This window comes from Myotis nattereri (assembly GCF_964212035.1).
Source record: "Myotis nattereri genome assembly, chromosome: 19".
In the NCBI taxonomy this organism is placed as follows: Eukaryota; Metazoa; Chordata; class Mammalia; order Chiroptera; family Vespertilionidae; genus Myotis; species Myotis nattereri.
In genome coordinates, this window is record NC_138095.1 from 10,184,289 (window position 1) to 10,201,076 (window position 16,788).

A 16,788-nucleotide genomic window follows, 5' to 3' on the forward strand; every position below is an offset into this window, starting at 1 on the left:
CTTAACAGAGATGAAAAGTGTCTCTGGGGCCTGAAGGACTGACTTTCATCCTCACTGAGGACACTGTCCTCCACATACTCCCACTAATGGATGATGGGCAATGCTCCCATGACTAGCTTGCTTCTTCTTTCCATTTAGGGAGGACAGTTCTGTTCTGGCCACTTCCCAATACTTTCTTCAGCGAAGGAAAATGCTGTGATTTCTTGTATTTCTAGGCTATGGTACCTGCCATGTCCACCGACTGAACTGCCTCTCCCTGCTGTTGGCCTGGTGAACTCCCATTCCCTTGTACACGGCAGCCTCAGCCTCCCCTCTGGAGGGGCTCTTATTTCTTTTTTTAGGTGGACTATGGGACTATATTACTTTTTATTTATTTATTTATTTCTCTCCTCACTCTCACTGCCTTTTCTCCATACCTTCACATTGCCTGGTTCAAATTTTAGCTCCTCTACTTACTAAGTGAGATCCTGAGCAAGTCTCTCTCTCTCTCTCTCTCTCTCTCTCTCTGAGCCTCCAGTTACTCCTCTGTAAAATGGGAATAATTATAGTACCTGTCTCATAAAGTCATTGTTACATGAGGTAAAGTATGTAAAGCACTCAAGTTAGGACCTGGCACACTGTTAAATGTTATCTACTACTGCCCTGGCCGGTTTGGCTCAGTGGATAGAGCGTTAGCCTGCGAACTGAAGGGTCCCAGGTTTGATTCCGGTCAAGGGCACATGCCCAGGTTGTGGGCTTGATCCCCAGTGGGGGACTTGCGGGAGGCAGCTGATCAATGATTCTCTCTCATCATGGATGTTTCTACCTCTCTCTCTCCCTCTTCCTTCCTCTCTGAAATCAATAAAAATATATTTTTAAAAAATGTTATCTACTACTGTAAAATACTATAAAATGTTCACGAGGTCTCATGTTATATGCACATACTATGTGCAAATGGCACATGTACTTTCTCATAAGCCAGTGATTCTTAACAGGGAGTAATTCTGGCCCCAAGGGGACCTTTGGCAATGTCTGGAGACATTTTGTTTGCCACCACTTGGGGAGTGCCACCAGTACCTCAGGGGTCAGGCCGGGGGTGCTGCAGCTAAACACTTTATAAAGCATAGGAAACACACACACCGGGGAGAATGATCAGAACCCAAAATGTCAACAGTGCAGAGGTTGAGAAACCCTAAGGTAAGCAGCGTATACTGAATCACAATCCATAGGACACAGTCACAAGGTGTATGTCCGCGATCTACCTTCGTATGTCCAGGACCTGCTGTGACACATCTAGACATGATAGCATACTTAGAACAGCATCTGGTCATGGATGCTCCCTACGCATCGATCGTGGCTCTCAGTATCTACCCATGTGCTACAGGCATCCTGGAAAGAAGGCTGAATCTCAGAAAAACTGATGGACACCGAGCCACGGGCTCTGTCCACTTCACCCTCACAGCTGAATGAGGGTATTTTTCCAATCTTATGCAAAACCTGGATCAAGGTCACACAACTAGCGGTCAAGGGCGGCTGCAGACGAAAAGGCGCTGGGTGTCTGTCTTATTCACGGTGCCCTGCCAGCAGTGCCCGCGGCCCTCCGCAAACCTTTGCGAAGTGACGGGGCGGGGAGCAGGACCCAGATCCGCAGCCAGCCCGATCCTGGACAGAGCCGGCGTCCCTGCAATCGAGTCCCTGCCCCTCCCCCGGGCCCTCAGAGAAGTGGATTCCCCTGAGTCTCAGGACCCGTCCGGAAAGTGCGGCCGACACAAGGCCACCCTGCCTCAAGCTAGAGCTAGCGGTCAAACGGGGCGAAAGGGGCAAGAGCTCTCTGCAGACCGCGGGTCCTCGGACGCTTCGGGGACCTCGCGGAGCGGGAGCCCCCGCGCCATCAGCTGAGGGGGGCTGAAGGCCAGGCCTATCGGGTAGGTGAACGTGGGCCTGGGCGCCAACCCGCCCATCGGCCCCGTGTGGGGGGAAGAAGTGCCCGCCATGCCCACGCCGTCCCCCCCACCCTTCCCAACCTCAGCGAGATCCGGTCCCGGGGGCTCCGGCTCCGAGCGGCCACGCTGGTCACGCGGCTGCCACCCCAACCAATCGGGGCGCGCGCCGGCCCGCGCATGCGTAACCCTGCGGGTCAGCGACGGCGGCCGGGAGGCGGAAGTGGAGGTGGTGGCGGCTCGGGGGGTGGCGTGAGGAGCTGCTGCGCTGAGGCGGCGGCAGCGGCGCTGAGGTGGTGGCGGCGCTGCCTGCCTCGGGCCGCCCGGCCTCTCGGCTCGACCCCCAGCCTCTCCTGAGCCCGCCGGGGCCCGCGCCGGCCAGCGCCTGCCCTATGAGTGTGTCACTGGTTGTCATCCGACTGGAGCTCGCGGAACACTCGCCCGTCCCCGCCGGCTTCGGCTTCAGCGCCGCGGGTGAGTGCCGCGGCCTCGCCGCCCCGCGCGTCGCCGGCGCCTGGGCCCCGGGGGGGAGGGGGGGCTTGTCCTCCGCAAGGACGGGCCTGGGGAGGGCCCCGCGGAGGGCTGTTGCCTCAGGAAGAAGCTGAGGGGTTGGGGGCCTCCCCAGGTGGCTCCGGGGGGAGGCCCTGCTCGACCCTCCCACCTGCCGCCGCCCACGGGAACTCTGTTTACACCTGGCGTGTCGCTGCCCCGCCCTCGGTTCCAGTCGAGTTTGTGAGTCGCTTTCCTCTCGGCTTTGTGAAGGCGGGGACTGGATTCCCAGCGACGCGGACGGTCCCTGGTTTTATTAAATCGTTCCTCTTTGGAAAAAAAAACTATTCATTTAGGCGCCTTGTAACACTGGCAGTTCCTGTAATTAACGTTGGTGCGTTTCCTGTAGCCCACAACTGGACTGTATGTATTTTGTCTTAACAACCCGGTCCGGTTAGATTGGTGGGTGCCCCTGGTCACAAACTGGGAAAGGAAAACCCAGGGATTAAACGACTTGCCCGGGATTTATCCGGGAGACTGGGGTTCTACCTCGGAGACCCGGAGCCCTTCCTCACCGGCCCCAGGACCCCCCGAGGCTGTGAGAGCGGCCATGGCCGTTCCTTGGACCTCAGACCATTGCCGAACAGTAACATTCACCCCGAAACGCTTACCCAACGCACCCCGTCTGCTGAGCTGTAGTTTGTGTGCAGAATCAGACGTGGTCCCCGCCGTAATGGGACCAGCAGTTCCCGGGGGGGACGGGTGAATTAATTACAGAATAAAGAGAGAACCACCACTATGAAGGCGGAGAAGAAACAGTCTGGAAAAGTATTGCAGGAGGCGCCGTTTGGTTTGGGGGCGGGGGGGGGGGGGCAGGTAGGGGTGGCGTCAGTGGGAGTCTTCCCTGAGTATGTGAATGTTGGAACTGCAGATTAAAGATAGAGTATTATTTTATGGGCGAGGAGCCATCTTTAAAGGTTAAAAATGATCTCTGGGTTCTGAAAGTCCACCAAACCTGCACTAGCCACATGGTCCCTTCTGCATGGCTCAGTCATTTATTCAGGGAATCTTTATATATATATATATATATATATACACACACACACACATATACATATACATATATATATATATATATATATACATACATATACATATATATATATTGATTTTTTACAGAGAAGAAGGGAGAGGGATAGAGAGTTAGAATCATCAATGAGAGGAATCAATCAGCTGCCTCCTGCACTCCCCTTACGGGGGATGTGCCCACAACCAAGGTACATGCCCTTGACCGGAATCGAACCTGGGACCCTTCAGTCCACAGGCTGTCGCTCTATCCACTGAGCCAAACCAGTTCGGCATTATTCAGGGAATCTTTAAATGCGTGCTAGGCGCTGTGGGGTGAGCGGTGGACACAACAGGCCTGGTCTCTGCCCTGATGGGCCTGATAGTCAGGATAGTTCAGTCACGTCTCCAAATTCCTTTTCCATTGACTGGAGACAGTGATCACAGATTGGCAGGAGGTGACTCCGATACAGGGTGTTGAAGAAGGCTACCCCTAAAAATTTTTGTAAGTTTTCTTTATTAATGATAATGATTTGGTACTTTATTTTGGGTTCAGCACACAATTGTGCTTTACTAGGTATTACAAAAAGGTTGGTTCATCTGGGCATAATCACTGTCAAACCTCCTTGAAGGGGTTGCTCTCATTAAATTGCTTTAGAAGTGAATAATTTCCCTAGAACAGCCCCGCGTTTCTGAATTTATTGCACTGGGTGTTGACTGACTGTCTGCTGGGCACTGCAGGAGCCCCAGAAGTGAGTGAGATGGACACTGCAACGGCGTCGTCAGGAAAGCAGCAGAGAAAAGGGAAACCTATCAGTGGATACATTAAGAGGGGAAAAGAGCCTGTTTTATTATCAGGTATTAATCATTCATGTGTTCTTTAGCCGGGGAAATGTCCGATGCGGAGATCAAAGAGAAGACACTAGCTTCAGCTGTAGCCTGTTTAGAAGGGAAGTCACCAGGGGAGAAAGCAGCAATCATACATCAGCATCTTGGCCGTCGAGAAATGACAGACGTGATCATTGAGACCATGAAGTCCAACCCAGGTATGCTTTATAAAACCCTAGACCAGCCGTGGGCAAACTACGGCCCGAGGGCTGGATCCGGCCCCTTTGAAATGAATAAAACTAAAAAAAAAAAAAAAGACCGTACCCTTTTATGTAATGATGTTTACTTTGAATTTATATTAGTTCATACAAACACTCCATCCATGCTTTTGTTCCAGCCCTCTGGTCCAGTTTAAGAACCCATTGTGGCCCTTGAGTCAAAAAGTTTGCCCACTCCTGCCCTAGACTCTTTTGTAACGTAAACCTCTGGTTGCCTGTTTACACATGTTGGTCAGTGAGCCCATGCTTTTTAGCATACTTTTATCTTTCACTGACTGTGTGCCTTCCATGAGATTGCCAAGGCACATTTCAACTTCCCCAAATATTTCTTCTAAATTAATCCTAACAGTCTGGGTTGACAACTCTATTCAGTGAGGAGAGCTACTTACCACCTAGGTCAGTGGCAGATCATGAGTGAATACAAATAAGCATGTTGTGTCTCTCCCTGCTCTGCCAGCTCACCCCAGCCAGGGGAGTGGATGAGTGGATGTATACTACATCTCCAGCATGGAGGTGGTTAGAACTGGTAGGGTTGGTTTTCAAACTTAATAGCTCTGAATGTTTGTCCTATTTAAAAGTACATGATGTAAGGCACCTGCTTTTATTATGATATTAACAAACTAGAGGCCCAGTACACGAATTCATGCACATTGAAAGGAAATTAATTAGTAGAAATATTTTAGAGGCTGGGGAGGGACTGTGGGAGGGCTCCAGGGCGTGTCTGGCCCCTCTCACCCAGTTCTGATCAGGGACAGGCTGGACCCCAGCAGCAAGCTAACCTACCAGTCAGAGCATCTGCCCCCTGGTGGTCAGTGCGCATCATAGAGACTGGTAGAGCGGTTGACTGAACAGGCGGACACTTAGCATATTGGGCTTTTATATATATACTAGAGGCCCGGTGCACAAAAATTTGTGCACAGGCGGGGGGGAAGGGGGGCCCCTCAGCCCGGCCTGTGCCCTCTCACAGTCTGGGACCCCTTGGGAGATAACAACCTGCTGGCTTAGGCCTGCTCCCGGGTGGCAGAGGGCAGGCCCAATCCCTACGTGCAGCCCCTGGTTGGGCTCAGAGCAGGGCCAATTGGGGAGTTGGGGCGCCGCCCCCTGTCATGCACAGAGCAGGGCGGATCGGGAGGTTGCGATGCCACCTTCAGTCACGTTCAGGGTAGGGCTGATTGAGGGGTTGGGGCACCGCCCCCTGTCACACTCAAGGCAGGGTCGATGGGGAGGTTGCGGCGCCACCCCCCGTCACTCACAGAGCAGGGCCGATCAGGGGGTTGGGGAGCTCCCCCCTGTCACTCACAGAGTAGGGCCGATAGGGGAGTTGGGGCACCGCCCCCTGTCACACACAGAGCAGGGCAGATCAGGGGGTTGGGGTGCCACCACTGTCACACTCAGGGCAGGGCTGATGGGGAGGTTATGGCTCTACCCCATCACACACAGAGCAGGGCCCGTGGGGAAGGGGGGGGGGGAGTTGGGGCGCCGCACCCTGTCACACACAGAGCAAGGCCGATCAGGGGCTTGGGGTGGCCGCACCCTGTCACACACAGAGCCGCAGGGCAATCAGGGGGTTGGGGAGTTCCCCCATATCAGGCACAGAGCAGGGCTGATCAGGGGGTTGGGGCACCTTCCCCTGTCAGAAACAGAGCAGGGCGGATAGGGAGGTTGTGGCCCAGCCCCCTGTCACACACAGAGCCGCAGGGCGATCAGGGGGTTTGGGCACTGCCCCCTGTCACGCTGATCCCGGCGCTGGGAGGCATATTACCCTTTTACTATATAGGATAGAGGCCTGGTGCATGGGTGGGGGCTGGCTGGTTTGCCCTGAAGGGTGTCCTGGATCAGGGTGGGGTTCCCCACTGGAGTGCCTGGCCAGTCTGGGTGAGGGGCTGAGGGCTGTTTTCAGGCTGGCGGGTGACTGAAGCTCCCAACTGCTCCTTTTTTTCTTTTTTTTTTATTCTGGGCCAGCTTTAGCTCTGGCTCCAGCTCTGAGGCCTCTCCTGCTGAAAGCAGGTATCTGGTTTGTTTGGGTTCTATAATCAAAACTCTGTATCAACTCCAGCTCTGAGATCCTGGCTGGCTGAAAGCGGGTTTCTGGGGTTTTGTTTAGCTTCTATATTTGTTACAATGTTTCAAACTGCAAGCTCAGAGGCCGACAAGGCTGGCAGGGAACGTTGGTTTCCTCCGTCACTGAAGCAAGCAAGCCTCATGTTCGCTTCTAACTGCCTGGCTGTTGGCCACCATTTGGCTGGCAGTTAATTTGCATATCGCCCTGATTAGCCAATGGGAAGGGTAGCGGTCGTATGGCTAATTACCATGTTTCTCTTTTATTAGATAGGACTAGAGGTCTGATGCACAAAAATTTGTGCAAGAGTAGGCCTTCCTTCCCCCGGCTGCTGGCACCGGCTTCCCTCTGGCACCTGGGACCTGATGTTCCCTCCTCTTGCCACCAGCAGGCACCCAGGACCCCGGCTGCTTCCCTCTGGCCCCGGCTTCATCAGGAAGAACATCCGGTCTATTTGGCATATTACCCTTTTATTATTATAGATAGATAGATGTAAGAGTCACCTTGAGGGCGATAATGGGATTTTTATGGAGGAAAGAGCACTTTTAAGTTGAGATGCCCCCAAAACATGGCTGTTCTGTGAATGTAGTTCTTAATATATGACAATTTCTCTGTCAGAGTTCATTATTCTGACTCAAAATTTTAATCTAATTAGAATCCTTCAGCATATTTCCTATCATTTTATAATCTGCTAATTTTTGATTTGTGAAAGATGACCTGAAAGCTGCAATGGAAGAAAGAAAGTCTTCAGAAGCATCCCCCACTGCACAGAAAAGTAAAGATCAAAGTAAAGAAAGTGTAAATACTGCTCCCGATTCTCCATCCAAACAGCTTCCAGACCAGATTTCATTCTTCAGTGGAAATCCATCAGTTGAAATAGTTCATGGTATTATGCATCTATATAAGACAAAGTAAGAAAAACCTTTTTCCTTTTGAGTTGGTCTATTTTTTGCTTTAGGGAGGAGAAAAATCTTTTACCCTGAAGGGAAGTGTGTATTTTAAGCTTCAAAAACATAGTACTTTCATATATTGTGTGTTAGAGAATTCTTAAATGTTTTACATTTGGTTAATCTTGTAGATTGGGTCAGAGCTTCTCCTTATAAAAGGAATGTGTAAATGGCCTTCCTAGAAAATATTCCCTGAGAAGGTAGGCATGCAAGGTGATTGGTAAAGGGAAAGGAAAGAAGATAGCAAAGGAAAATTACAAATGATCCATAACATCACAGTAGTCTCATATCCCCACCAAATCTTTATGAAAGAAACTAAGAAATCAGGTAATGGTAGCAATTTCATCACCTCTTTTTACCCTTTTCTGTGGTCCGAGCAGTAGGCTTGCAGGAGGCCAACAGAAAGAAAGCGTTTGACTAAATCTATAAGCTGGGCCATCAGCTTCTGGGATAATTAGTAATTGATTTCTTTAAAGGCTGTCTTTATCCTAACTCGGATGCTAAGTTCCTACAGGGAAATAGTGAATACTCAGAATATTCAGGTAGCCATGTGGAATCACAGCTGTTGAAGTGAGTTTGCACCATTTCAAAAAGGCTAGGGAGAATCCTCCCTACCCCCATTCCAGCTATTACAACCCAGCAACACTTTCTGTAATCTTCAGAGTCACATCTTCATGGTTCAGAATTCTCTTTCTTATATTAAGAGCTCTTTTATCTTCTAGACCAGCCGTGGCCGAAAGAGCAAAGGGTTCTCTTGTTCTCCCCTCCGCTCCTTCACCAGCAGCAGTGTTAACATGGCAACATCGGGAAACACGGCCGCAGCTCCTTCTTCTGAGTCCAGTTTAAGAACCCATTGTGGCCCTAGAGTCAAAAAGTTTGCCCCCCCCCTGTTCTAGACCCTTAAGAGAAGTCCAGAGTTAGCATTGTGCTTCCAAGTTACACAATGAGAGATTTTTTTTAATATATATTTTTATTTATTTCAGAGAGGGAGGAGGAGGGAGAGAGATATGATGAGAGAGCATCATTGATTGGTTGTCCCCTGCATGCCTCACACTGGGGATCGAGCTCGTAACCGGGGCAGGTGCCCTAACTGGGAGAACCCGTGACCTCCTGGTTCATAGGTCAGCGCTCAATCACTGAGCCATGCCAGCTGAGTGAGAGATTATTATTTAAAAAACTAAACAAGAACAACGAAAATAAAACAACAAACTGCAAATTTGCCTAATGCAGATTTGTAACCATAACAAACTTTTAACTAAAGGTTAAAAATTTCACTGGTGTGTGTAATGTAGAACATTACGAAGCTTACCTTAAACTCCATGGCAGATATATTTAAGGGATTTTGCATTTACCTATGTAGTATGGATTTTCAAATAAAATAATAAGCTGTTTAATTGATATGTGAAGTATTACATGTTTTATTTTTCCTATTGGACGTAAAAGTTGTCTAATTAGTGTTGTGTGAACTAACTATACGTCTATTCAAGACAGTCTAATTATTGTCTTATTAGTAAGATGACCTCCTTAAAAGAAGATGTGAGGCGCAGTGCCATGCTGTGTATTCTCACAGTCCCTGCTACAATGACCAGTCATGACCTTATGAAGTTTGTCGCCCCATTTAATGAAGTAATTGAACAAATGAAAATCATCAGAGACTCTACTCCAAATCAATATATGGTGCTGATAAAGTTTAGTGCACAGGTAAAAGTTAAGATATATTAAAAATCTCTTTGCCACAGAAACTGTGTTTTTGAAATTGTATAATACTAGCTGTGTGTGGTTTACAGCATTTTGCACTTAAGACTCATAGCTTATCTTCTAGGATATTGTAATTCTAGAATTACTTCTAAATTAATTAGCAGACACTGAATTTTCTAATTCATACCCATACTTTTTTATAAATCAGATTTGGTATGAAATCTAGGGTTGTATTTGGGTTTTTTTATCCAATAGTAACTATTCCAGTAGAACAATAGTTTCCAAACTTTTTTTTTTTAATTATTATTATTATTAGTTAAGGTATTACAAATGTGTGTTTCCAAACTTTTAAAAGTTGAAAGCAATTATTAATTTGCCATTATAACACTTGTGCCCCTGCTTCTTTCATGCTCTTTTTAAAAGACCTTCTTTGGCACATTTTAGAAAATAAGATCTCTCTTTTTTAAAAAAATTTTGGTGACGAGGGATTTTTGTGACATTCCTTGATGTATTAAAGATGCTCTAGAATTCTGATTGGAAATAGAGAATAGAGAAACAAACACTGAAAGAGTGGTGGTATTTTCAGTTTTTAAAAGCACTTGTGCATTATAACTCATACTTTACGTGTCTCAGTTCTAAAGATGTTAGAAAGATATTCTTAGGAGTATGCATATTTCTTTATGCATATAAAAATGAGGTAAGCTTTAGGTGTTATCCAGGTTATTAAAGAGCTACCTTATCTGTAGGTTTCATTCAATCTGTGTGGTTTTTTTTAATAGCCTGTTATATTTGTCTATTCATTAGTTTTGAAATGCGGCTTTGTCAAAAATTACTTCAATCTCACCTCATTTGCAGATTGGCAAAGGTGGGTGTTCCTGTAGGGTCATTTGCCTTTGTCTCTGACTGGTCACTGAGATTGGTGGGTGAAAAGGAGCCCATGACGCAAGATCCACTAGGCATTTCCTTCTTCGTTATAGAAAATCCAATGTTGACAGCAGTAGCAGCCATTCATTGTTCATGGGAAGGAAGTTAAGAGAAGTGAGAGTTATATTATCTGTTCCATGCCCCACAGAAAGAGAACACTTAGAATGGAGTTCTGTGTACAAGAGGGTGCACAATTGTTACCTTTAACCTTCCAAAGCACCCTATCATTGAACGAGACATTTAAAAGAAATGTTTCAACTGTCCTGCAAGTTGAGAATGGAAAAGCACTTAAACAACTGCTTTCATTGTCAAGAGACCCGAGGTCAGTGAAGAGTTTTGCAATAAATGGGCAAGTGGTATGTTAAACCTTTTAAACCTGGTAAAAGTAATAATAAGATAGACTACTTGTTCTGTACCATTCACAGTGCTAAATGCTTAATGTGAGTTATCGCATTTCATCCTCACTAGAAACCCTGTGAGGTAGATAAGTACTGTTGTTATCCTTGTTTTACAAAATGAGGAAACTAGCTGCTGAGAGAGATTGGGAATTTGCCCAGGGTTACATAGCTAGATGTAAGTGACTGAGCTGGGGATTGACCCCTCACTTTTAATCCCTAGGGCAGTGATGGCGAACCTTTTGAGCTCAGCGTGTCAGCATTTTGAAAAACCCTAACTTAACTCTGGTGCCGTGTCACATATAGAAATTTTTTTATATTTGCAACCATAGTAAAACAAAGATTTATATTTTTGATATTTATTTTATATATTTAAATGCCATTTAACAAAGAAAAATCAACCAAAAAAATGAATTCGCGTGTCACCTCTGACACGCATGTCATAGGCTCGCCATCACTGTCCTAGGTTGTACCCCTCTTACCTTAAGGAGTGGTATGAAAGTGCGGGAAAGGGGAGACAGTCACTGTCTGCAAGAAATTGTGTAATGGCAGTAATTTAGTTATTGCCTCTACTTAACAAAGCCGATCAGAAAAAGGAAAAATCACAGAAACAGATTGGAGAAAATGTTTAAGAACATATTAGATTTGTTAGTCTGAAGTCTAATAAACCCACAAATTTTCTTCTAACAAGTGCTTCATAGTGTGCAGATAATGCTGTGGGAATTTGCTATTACTGTTAATACATTTTCTTTGTACTCATGCATTGGCTCTGTACCTCTGTCTTTTGATCAAGTGCAGGTTGCTCAAGTTGATGAATGTTTTCTAAAACTTTGAAACAGCTTACTGCATGCTCTCCCCCATGAGGACGGAACCCTTGACTTTGGTGTCATGAGTTGTATTATCGTTAATGCTGGATCTTAGGGTCAGAGGCTCATCCTATCAGGGACTTTCTAAGGCCTACAAGCACCCTCCTAGTATAAGACTTGGTGTTATTAAATTAATATTGGGCCCTAATGAAAATAATAGACTCAGTAGTTACCACATGTTAAACACTTGCTTAGATAGATGCCAGGCCTGTGCTAAGTGCTTTTCATGCATTAGGTCCTTGAGTCCTCTCAATAACGCCATGAAGTAGATGTTGTTATGTTACTTATGTAATTGTGGGAACAAGGGGGAATAAGTCCCTTGCCCAAAGCTACACAGCTAATAGTTGTCAGAGGTGGGAATTGAAGCCCAGGCAGCCTGACTCCATAGCCTGGGCAGCTAACTGTATTTTTTTTTAAAATATATTTTTATTGATTTCAGAGAGGAAGGAAGAGGAAAAGAGAGATAGAAACATCAATGATGAGAGAGAATCATTGATTGGCTGCCTCCTGCATGCCCCCATTGAGGATTGAGTCTGTGACCCGGGCATGTGCCCTGATCAGGAATTGAACCATGACCTCCTGGTTCATAGGTCCACACTCAACCACTAAACCACACCGGCCAGGCTATATTCTTATTCCTTTTTCTCACCAGAGAATTGTTATTAAGAAATAATGGACCACCCTAGCTGGTTTGGCTCAGTGGATAGAGTATTGGCCTGTGGACTGAAGGGTCCCGCATTTGATTCTGGTCAAGGGCACATGCCTGGGTTGTGGGCTCAATCCCCAATGGGGAGCGTGCAGGAGGCAGCCAATCTATGATTCTGTCTCATCATTGATGTTTTTATCTCTCTCTCCCTCTTCTTTCCTCTCTGAAATCAATAAAAAATAATAATAATAAAAAAATGGACCTTCTCTCTATCTTTTATAACCTCATGAATTTCTTTTGGCCTCAGCTTTATGCTGGAGGTATTATAAAGAGACTAGAGACCTGTTGCACAAAATTTGTGCACTTCGCGGGGGCGGGTCCCTCAGCCTGGCCTGTGCCCTCTCACAGTCCAGGAGCCCTTGGGGGATGTCCAACTGGTGGCTTAGGCCCGTTCCCCATGGGCCTGCAGTCAGACATCCCTAACGCTGCCATGGAGGCGGGAGAGGCTCCTGCCACCGCCACTGTGCTCACCAGCCACGAGCCTGGCTTCTGGTGCACTCACCACCAGGAGGCAGCTCCTGCGTTGAGCATCTGCCCCCTGTGGGTCAGTGTACTTCATAGCAACCAGTCATTCTTCCGTTTGGTCTGTTTGCATATTAGCCTTTTATTATATAGGATGTGCTCACAAAGTTTACTGTAACCTTTAGGAAATTTAGTCTTTAGTTAAAGAATTTGTAATTCATCAGGACACAGGAAGACAGGAGGTTCAATTTCATATTTCTTGGGAACAAAACTTTTGAGAGAATAGTGTGTGTTGGCTCGTTTTCACTTGCATGCTTAGGGCAACCTTGAAGACCCCTCTTTTTTTAAATATATTTTATTGAATTCAGAGAGAAAGGGAAAGGGAGAGAGATAGATAGAAACATCAGTGATGAAAATCATTGATCGTCTGCCTTCAGACTGGGGATCAAGCCCACAACCCGGGCAGGTGCCCTGATGAGGAATCCAACCGTGACTTCGTGGTTCATGGGTCTACACTCAACCACTGAGCAACCGTGGCCCAGCAAGACCCCTCTCTTGAGAAGTAAAAATATGTTCTCAGTAGTATAGTGATCATCATGATGATAAAGGAACCTTGTTCATGATGGATTTTTCTTTTTCTCAAATTTATCCTGAGACAGGAACAGTAGGAACAAGGACTAAGGAAAAAACAAAAGCTGGTTTCTTTAAATTTTGGGCTCTATACAGTGCAAACATTTTAAATAAAAGAGTTTATTTTGCGAATTTTCCAGTTGGCTTCATGCTTTTGTGCACTTCAGTGGTGGGTTGAAGTGGGAACCATGTGTATTTTGTTTTCTACTGACATATGCTAGGTACTCAGTAAATATTTGAAAAAGTGAAGGTACATTTTCAATACCAAGATTTTAAAGAAGAGATCAGTGTGTTCAAAAAATACATTTCTACGGTATAAACAACTCCCTCCAGAAAGGATTAATTTATCTGGTGCTGAATAGAATTCATCACATGCCCTGTGTCACACAAACCTTGTTCCTTCCTCTGAGGAGGCATAGTCGCTTAGTGAGCATTTACAGAGCTGGAGGCTCAAGGAGGGGTCTTCCTTTCCTCACTCAGCTGGCGCAGCTCCTGGTGCTTGGGACCCCGAAGAGCTGACCAGTGGCCCTCATTCCCAGCCTCTCACTTTCCTCAGAACATGAATCCATTTGCTCACTGTGCTGCTTCCTCATCTATAAACATTTCAGGAAGAAGTCATTACTCTTTTTTTTTTTTTTTAACATATTTTATTGATTTTTTACAGAGAGGAAGGGAGAGGGATAGAGAGTTAGAAACATTGATTAGCTGCCTCCTGCACACCCCCTACTGGGGATGTGCCCGCAACCAAGGTACATGTCCTTGACCGGAATCGAACCTGGGACCCTTGAGTCCGCAGGCCGACGCTCTATCCACTGAGCCAAACCGGTCAGGGCAAGAAGTCATTACTCTTAAAGAATGGGGGAAGCCATTAGATTGCCTCTTCTTAGTATTAAAGAAAATGTATTATTTAAGAACTAGCTCTTAACATTTTGACGTTAAAGTGAATTGTAGTCTGTACACTAGGTTGTTTCCTGAAAGAAAACCTCCCTACCCCCCACCTAAATATAACTGTTCAGAATTGGTTGTCCTTTCTCAGCTGTTTAGCTCCCTTGCTCATATTAAGAAAGCATAAATAATCAAGAATCCATACTTGATTACATCATTAGAATGACATTTAAAGCTGTGAAAAGCTCATTGTAAGCTTTTGCTGTTAAAGATTCAGAACCCCATGAAAGTAGACCTGCAGGACAATTTTTGCCTGCTACAGACTTGAATCTCTTCTTAGATGTTAACAATATGGCATTTCCTTTTGCAGATACCCTTCCTCCCCACAAGCAGCCTGTCTACATTGACAGGGCCAAAGCACACAACTTCCTATGTTTGGGCTAATGGCCGTGTGGGAGTGAAACCCAGACAAGCCTTGGCCTCTAGCTGCCTCTAAAAATTACTGAGTTTTAAAACTGAAATCATCTCTTTGTTACTTTCTACTAAGGCTAGTCTAGGTTTGATTTACTTGTGTCCATATTCACAAATGCATTTATGCCTTTGCAAGGGACTTTTTCTTCTAATTCCATCTATCTTTCACTCTAAGGGAAGGAGGCTTAGTATTTCAAAGGCTCATTCATCTTGATTTTAGCCAAGAGCTTTGCTTTTGGTATTACACACTGGGTTGCTTAAATTTCCTTATGGGATCCTTATCATGTATCATTATTACTTGGTTTCTTGAAGAGATCTTAGCTTTTCATTCCAGTTCCACATGTCCTTTATTTTTTTGAACATAGATGCTGACATATTTTGAAAATGACTATTCCCTAACAATCTTCCATTAGGATTTGGTTCCAAGCTTTGCAAAAATAAGTGTTTTGCTTTCAGCTGCTATGAAAGTGCTGACTAGAGGAGAAAAAAATACTGCTATCAAGGGAAGTGTTGACCATTGCTGGTCGAATAATAAAATTATACTAGCTGTCAGTTTATTACACATTAGTAGCTGCTTCTTGTTCCAGTAAAACTATCATGTGTCAGGAAACATTGTAGAGATGTAGGATATTGAGCTGCAGAGTTCGATTAGCCTATGAACCTGCTTCCTGCTTCTGTAGATGTTACTTTTGGCCGTTGATTTTTCTCTCTCTCAAGTATAAGTTTTAAAAGACAATGAAGAGAATAATTGAAGCTATGCATCTTGAATATAAAGCGCATTTTCAGGCTCTCAATTTTTTTCTTTTCCCCATTGGTGTACCTAGGCTGATGCAGATAGTTTTTATATGGCATGCAATGGCCGCCAGTTCAACTCAATAGAAGATGATGTTTGCCAGCTGGTCTATGTGGAAAGGGCTGAAGTACTGAAATCTGAAGATGTAAGTATGAATAATCCTTATATTTTATATACATATCAGAATGGTATAAAGTTGAACAGTAAGATATCTATGGAAATGTCCAAAATAGGCCAATCCATAGAGACAGAAAGTAGATGAATGATTGCCAGAGGTCGGGGTAAGAGGAGAGTAACTGCTGATGAAAACGAGGTTTCTTTTCAAAATGATAGAAATGTTCTAGAATTAGGTTGTGGTGATGGTTGCTCAAACTTGTGAATAACCAAAAAACAAAACAATAAACACCCACTGAATTGTATACTTTGGTGAATTTTATGTCTGTTTTAAAAATTGTCCAAAAATGTAAATAAATAAATAAAAGGATATTATGTGTATCATTGAAAATTAGGTTCATCTATTCTAGATCAATGAAACATTGCCTAGAGCCTAAAAGAAGTGTTTTTATTTTAAATATCAACCCTTAGTCCCCATCCTAATTTATTATGTTTTTATTTATTTTAGAGAGGAAGGGAGAAGGATAGAGAGAAACATCAATGATGAGAGAATCATTGATTGGCTGCCTCCTGCACACCCCCTACTGGGGATGGAGCTGGCCACCTGGGCATGTGTCCTGACCTGAATTGAACTGTGACTTCCTGGTTCATAGGTTGACACTCACACCTGCCAGCCAGACTCTGCTGCTTTTCTTCATTTGTATTCTGTTATAATCATAGACCTTTACACTTAGAGTTAGGAGCCTGTTGACATTTTAGATTCTCTGTTTTAAGGTTTTGGAGGCAGTCTCCCTTCCTAGAATGTCAGCTCTGTGAGGGCAGGGATCTTTGTCTGCTTTGTTCTCCTCTGTATCCCCAGTGCCTAGCACAGTGCTGGGAAGATCGGAGGCGCTCAATCAGTATTTGTTTCTTGAACAAAAATTTTAAATTATTTTCACAGAGCAATAATGTTGAGAATATCCTTCCAGGAGTCAAAAGGCAATAGGAAAACTGTTGTTTTAAAAAATTAGAACTGGTGGATGAAGAGTGAGGCTTATGTGAGGTGTTTCATTCTAGGGTGCCAGTCTCCCTGTGATGGATCTGACCGAGCTCCCCAAGTGCACGGTGTGTCTGGAGCGCATGGATGAGTCCGTGAATGGCATCCTCACCACATTATGTAACCACAGCTTCCACAGTCAGTGTTTGCAGCGCTGGGATGACACGACGTGAGTACAGGAGCGAGCTCATCTCCCTACCCTATTAAAGCCCACTCTTATCCT

At 45.4% G+C, this 16,788-nt stretch overlaps 1 protein-coding gene across 1 annotated transcript in view; it reads left to right on the forward strand.

The window, feature by feature from the left end:
* The first annotated feature begins 2,101 nt into the window (after window positions 1-2,101).
* The window catches only part of BRAP (BRCA1 associated protein), a 33,081-nt gene continuing 18,394 nt past the window's right edge, over window positions 2,102-16,788 (forward strand). Inside the window, exons 1-6 of the mRNA XM_081113377.1 lie at window positions 2,102-2,393; window positions 4,358-4,519; window positions 7,351-7,549; window positions 9,097-9,286; window positions 15,447-15,560; window positions 16,586-16,734. Coding sequence (XP_080969503.1) covers window positions 2,312-2,393; window positions 4,358-4,519; window positions 7,351-7,549; window positions 9,097-9,286; window positions 15,447-15,560; window positions 16,586-16,734 — 896 coding nt within the window. The 5' untranslated portion in view covers window positions 2,102-2,311. The remainder of the gene's footprint in view (window positions 2,394-4,357; window positions 4,520-7,350; window positions 7,550-9,096; window positions 9,287-15,446; window positions 15,561-16,585; window positions 16,735-16,788) is intronic.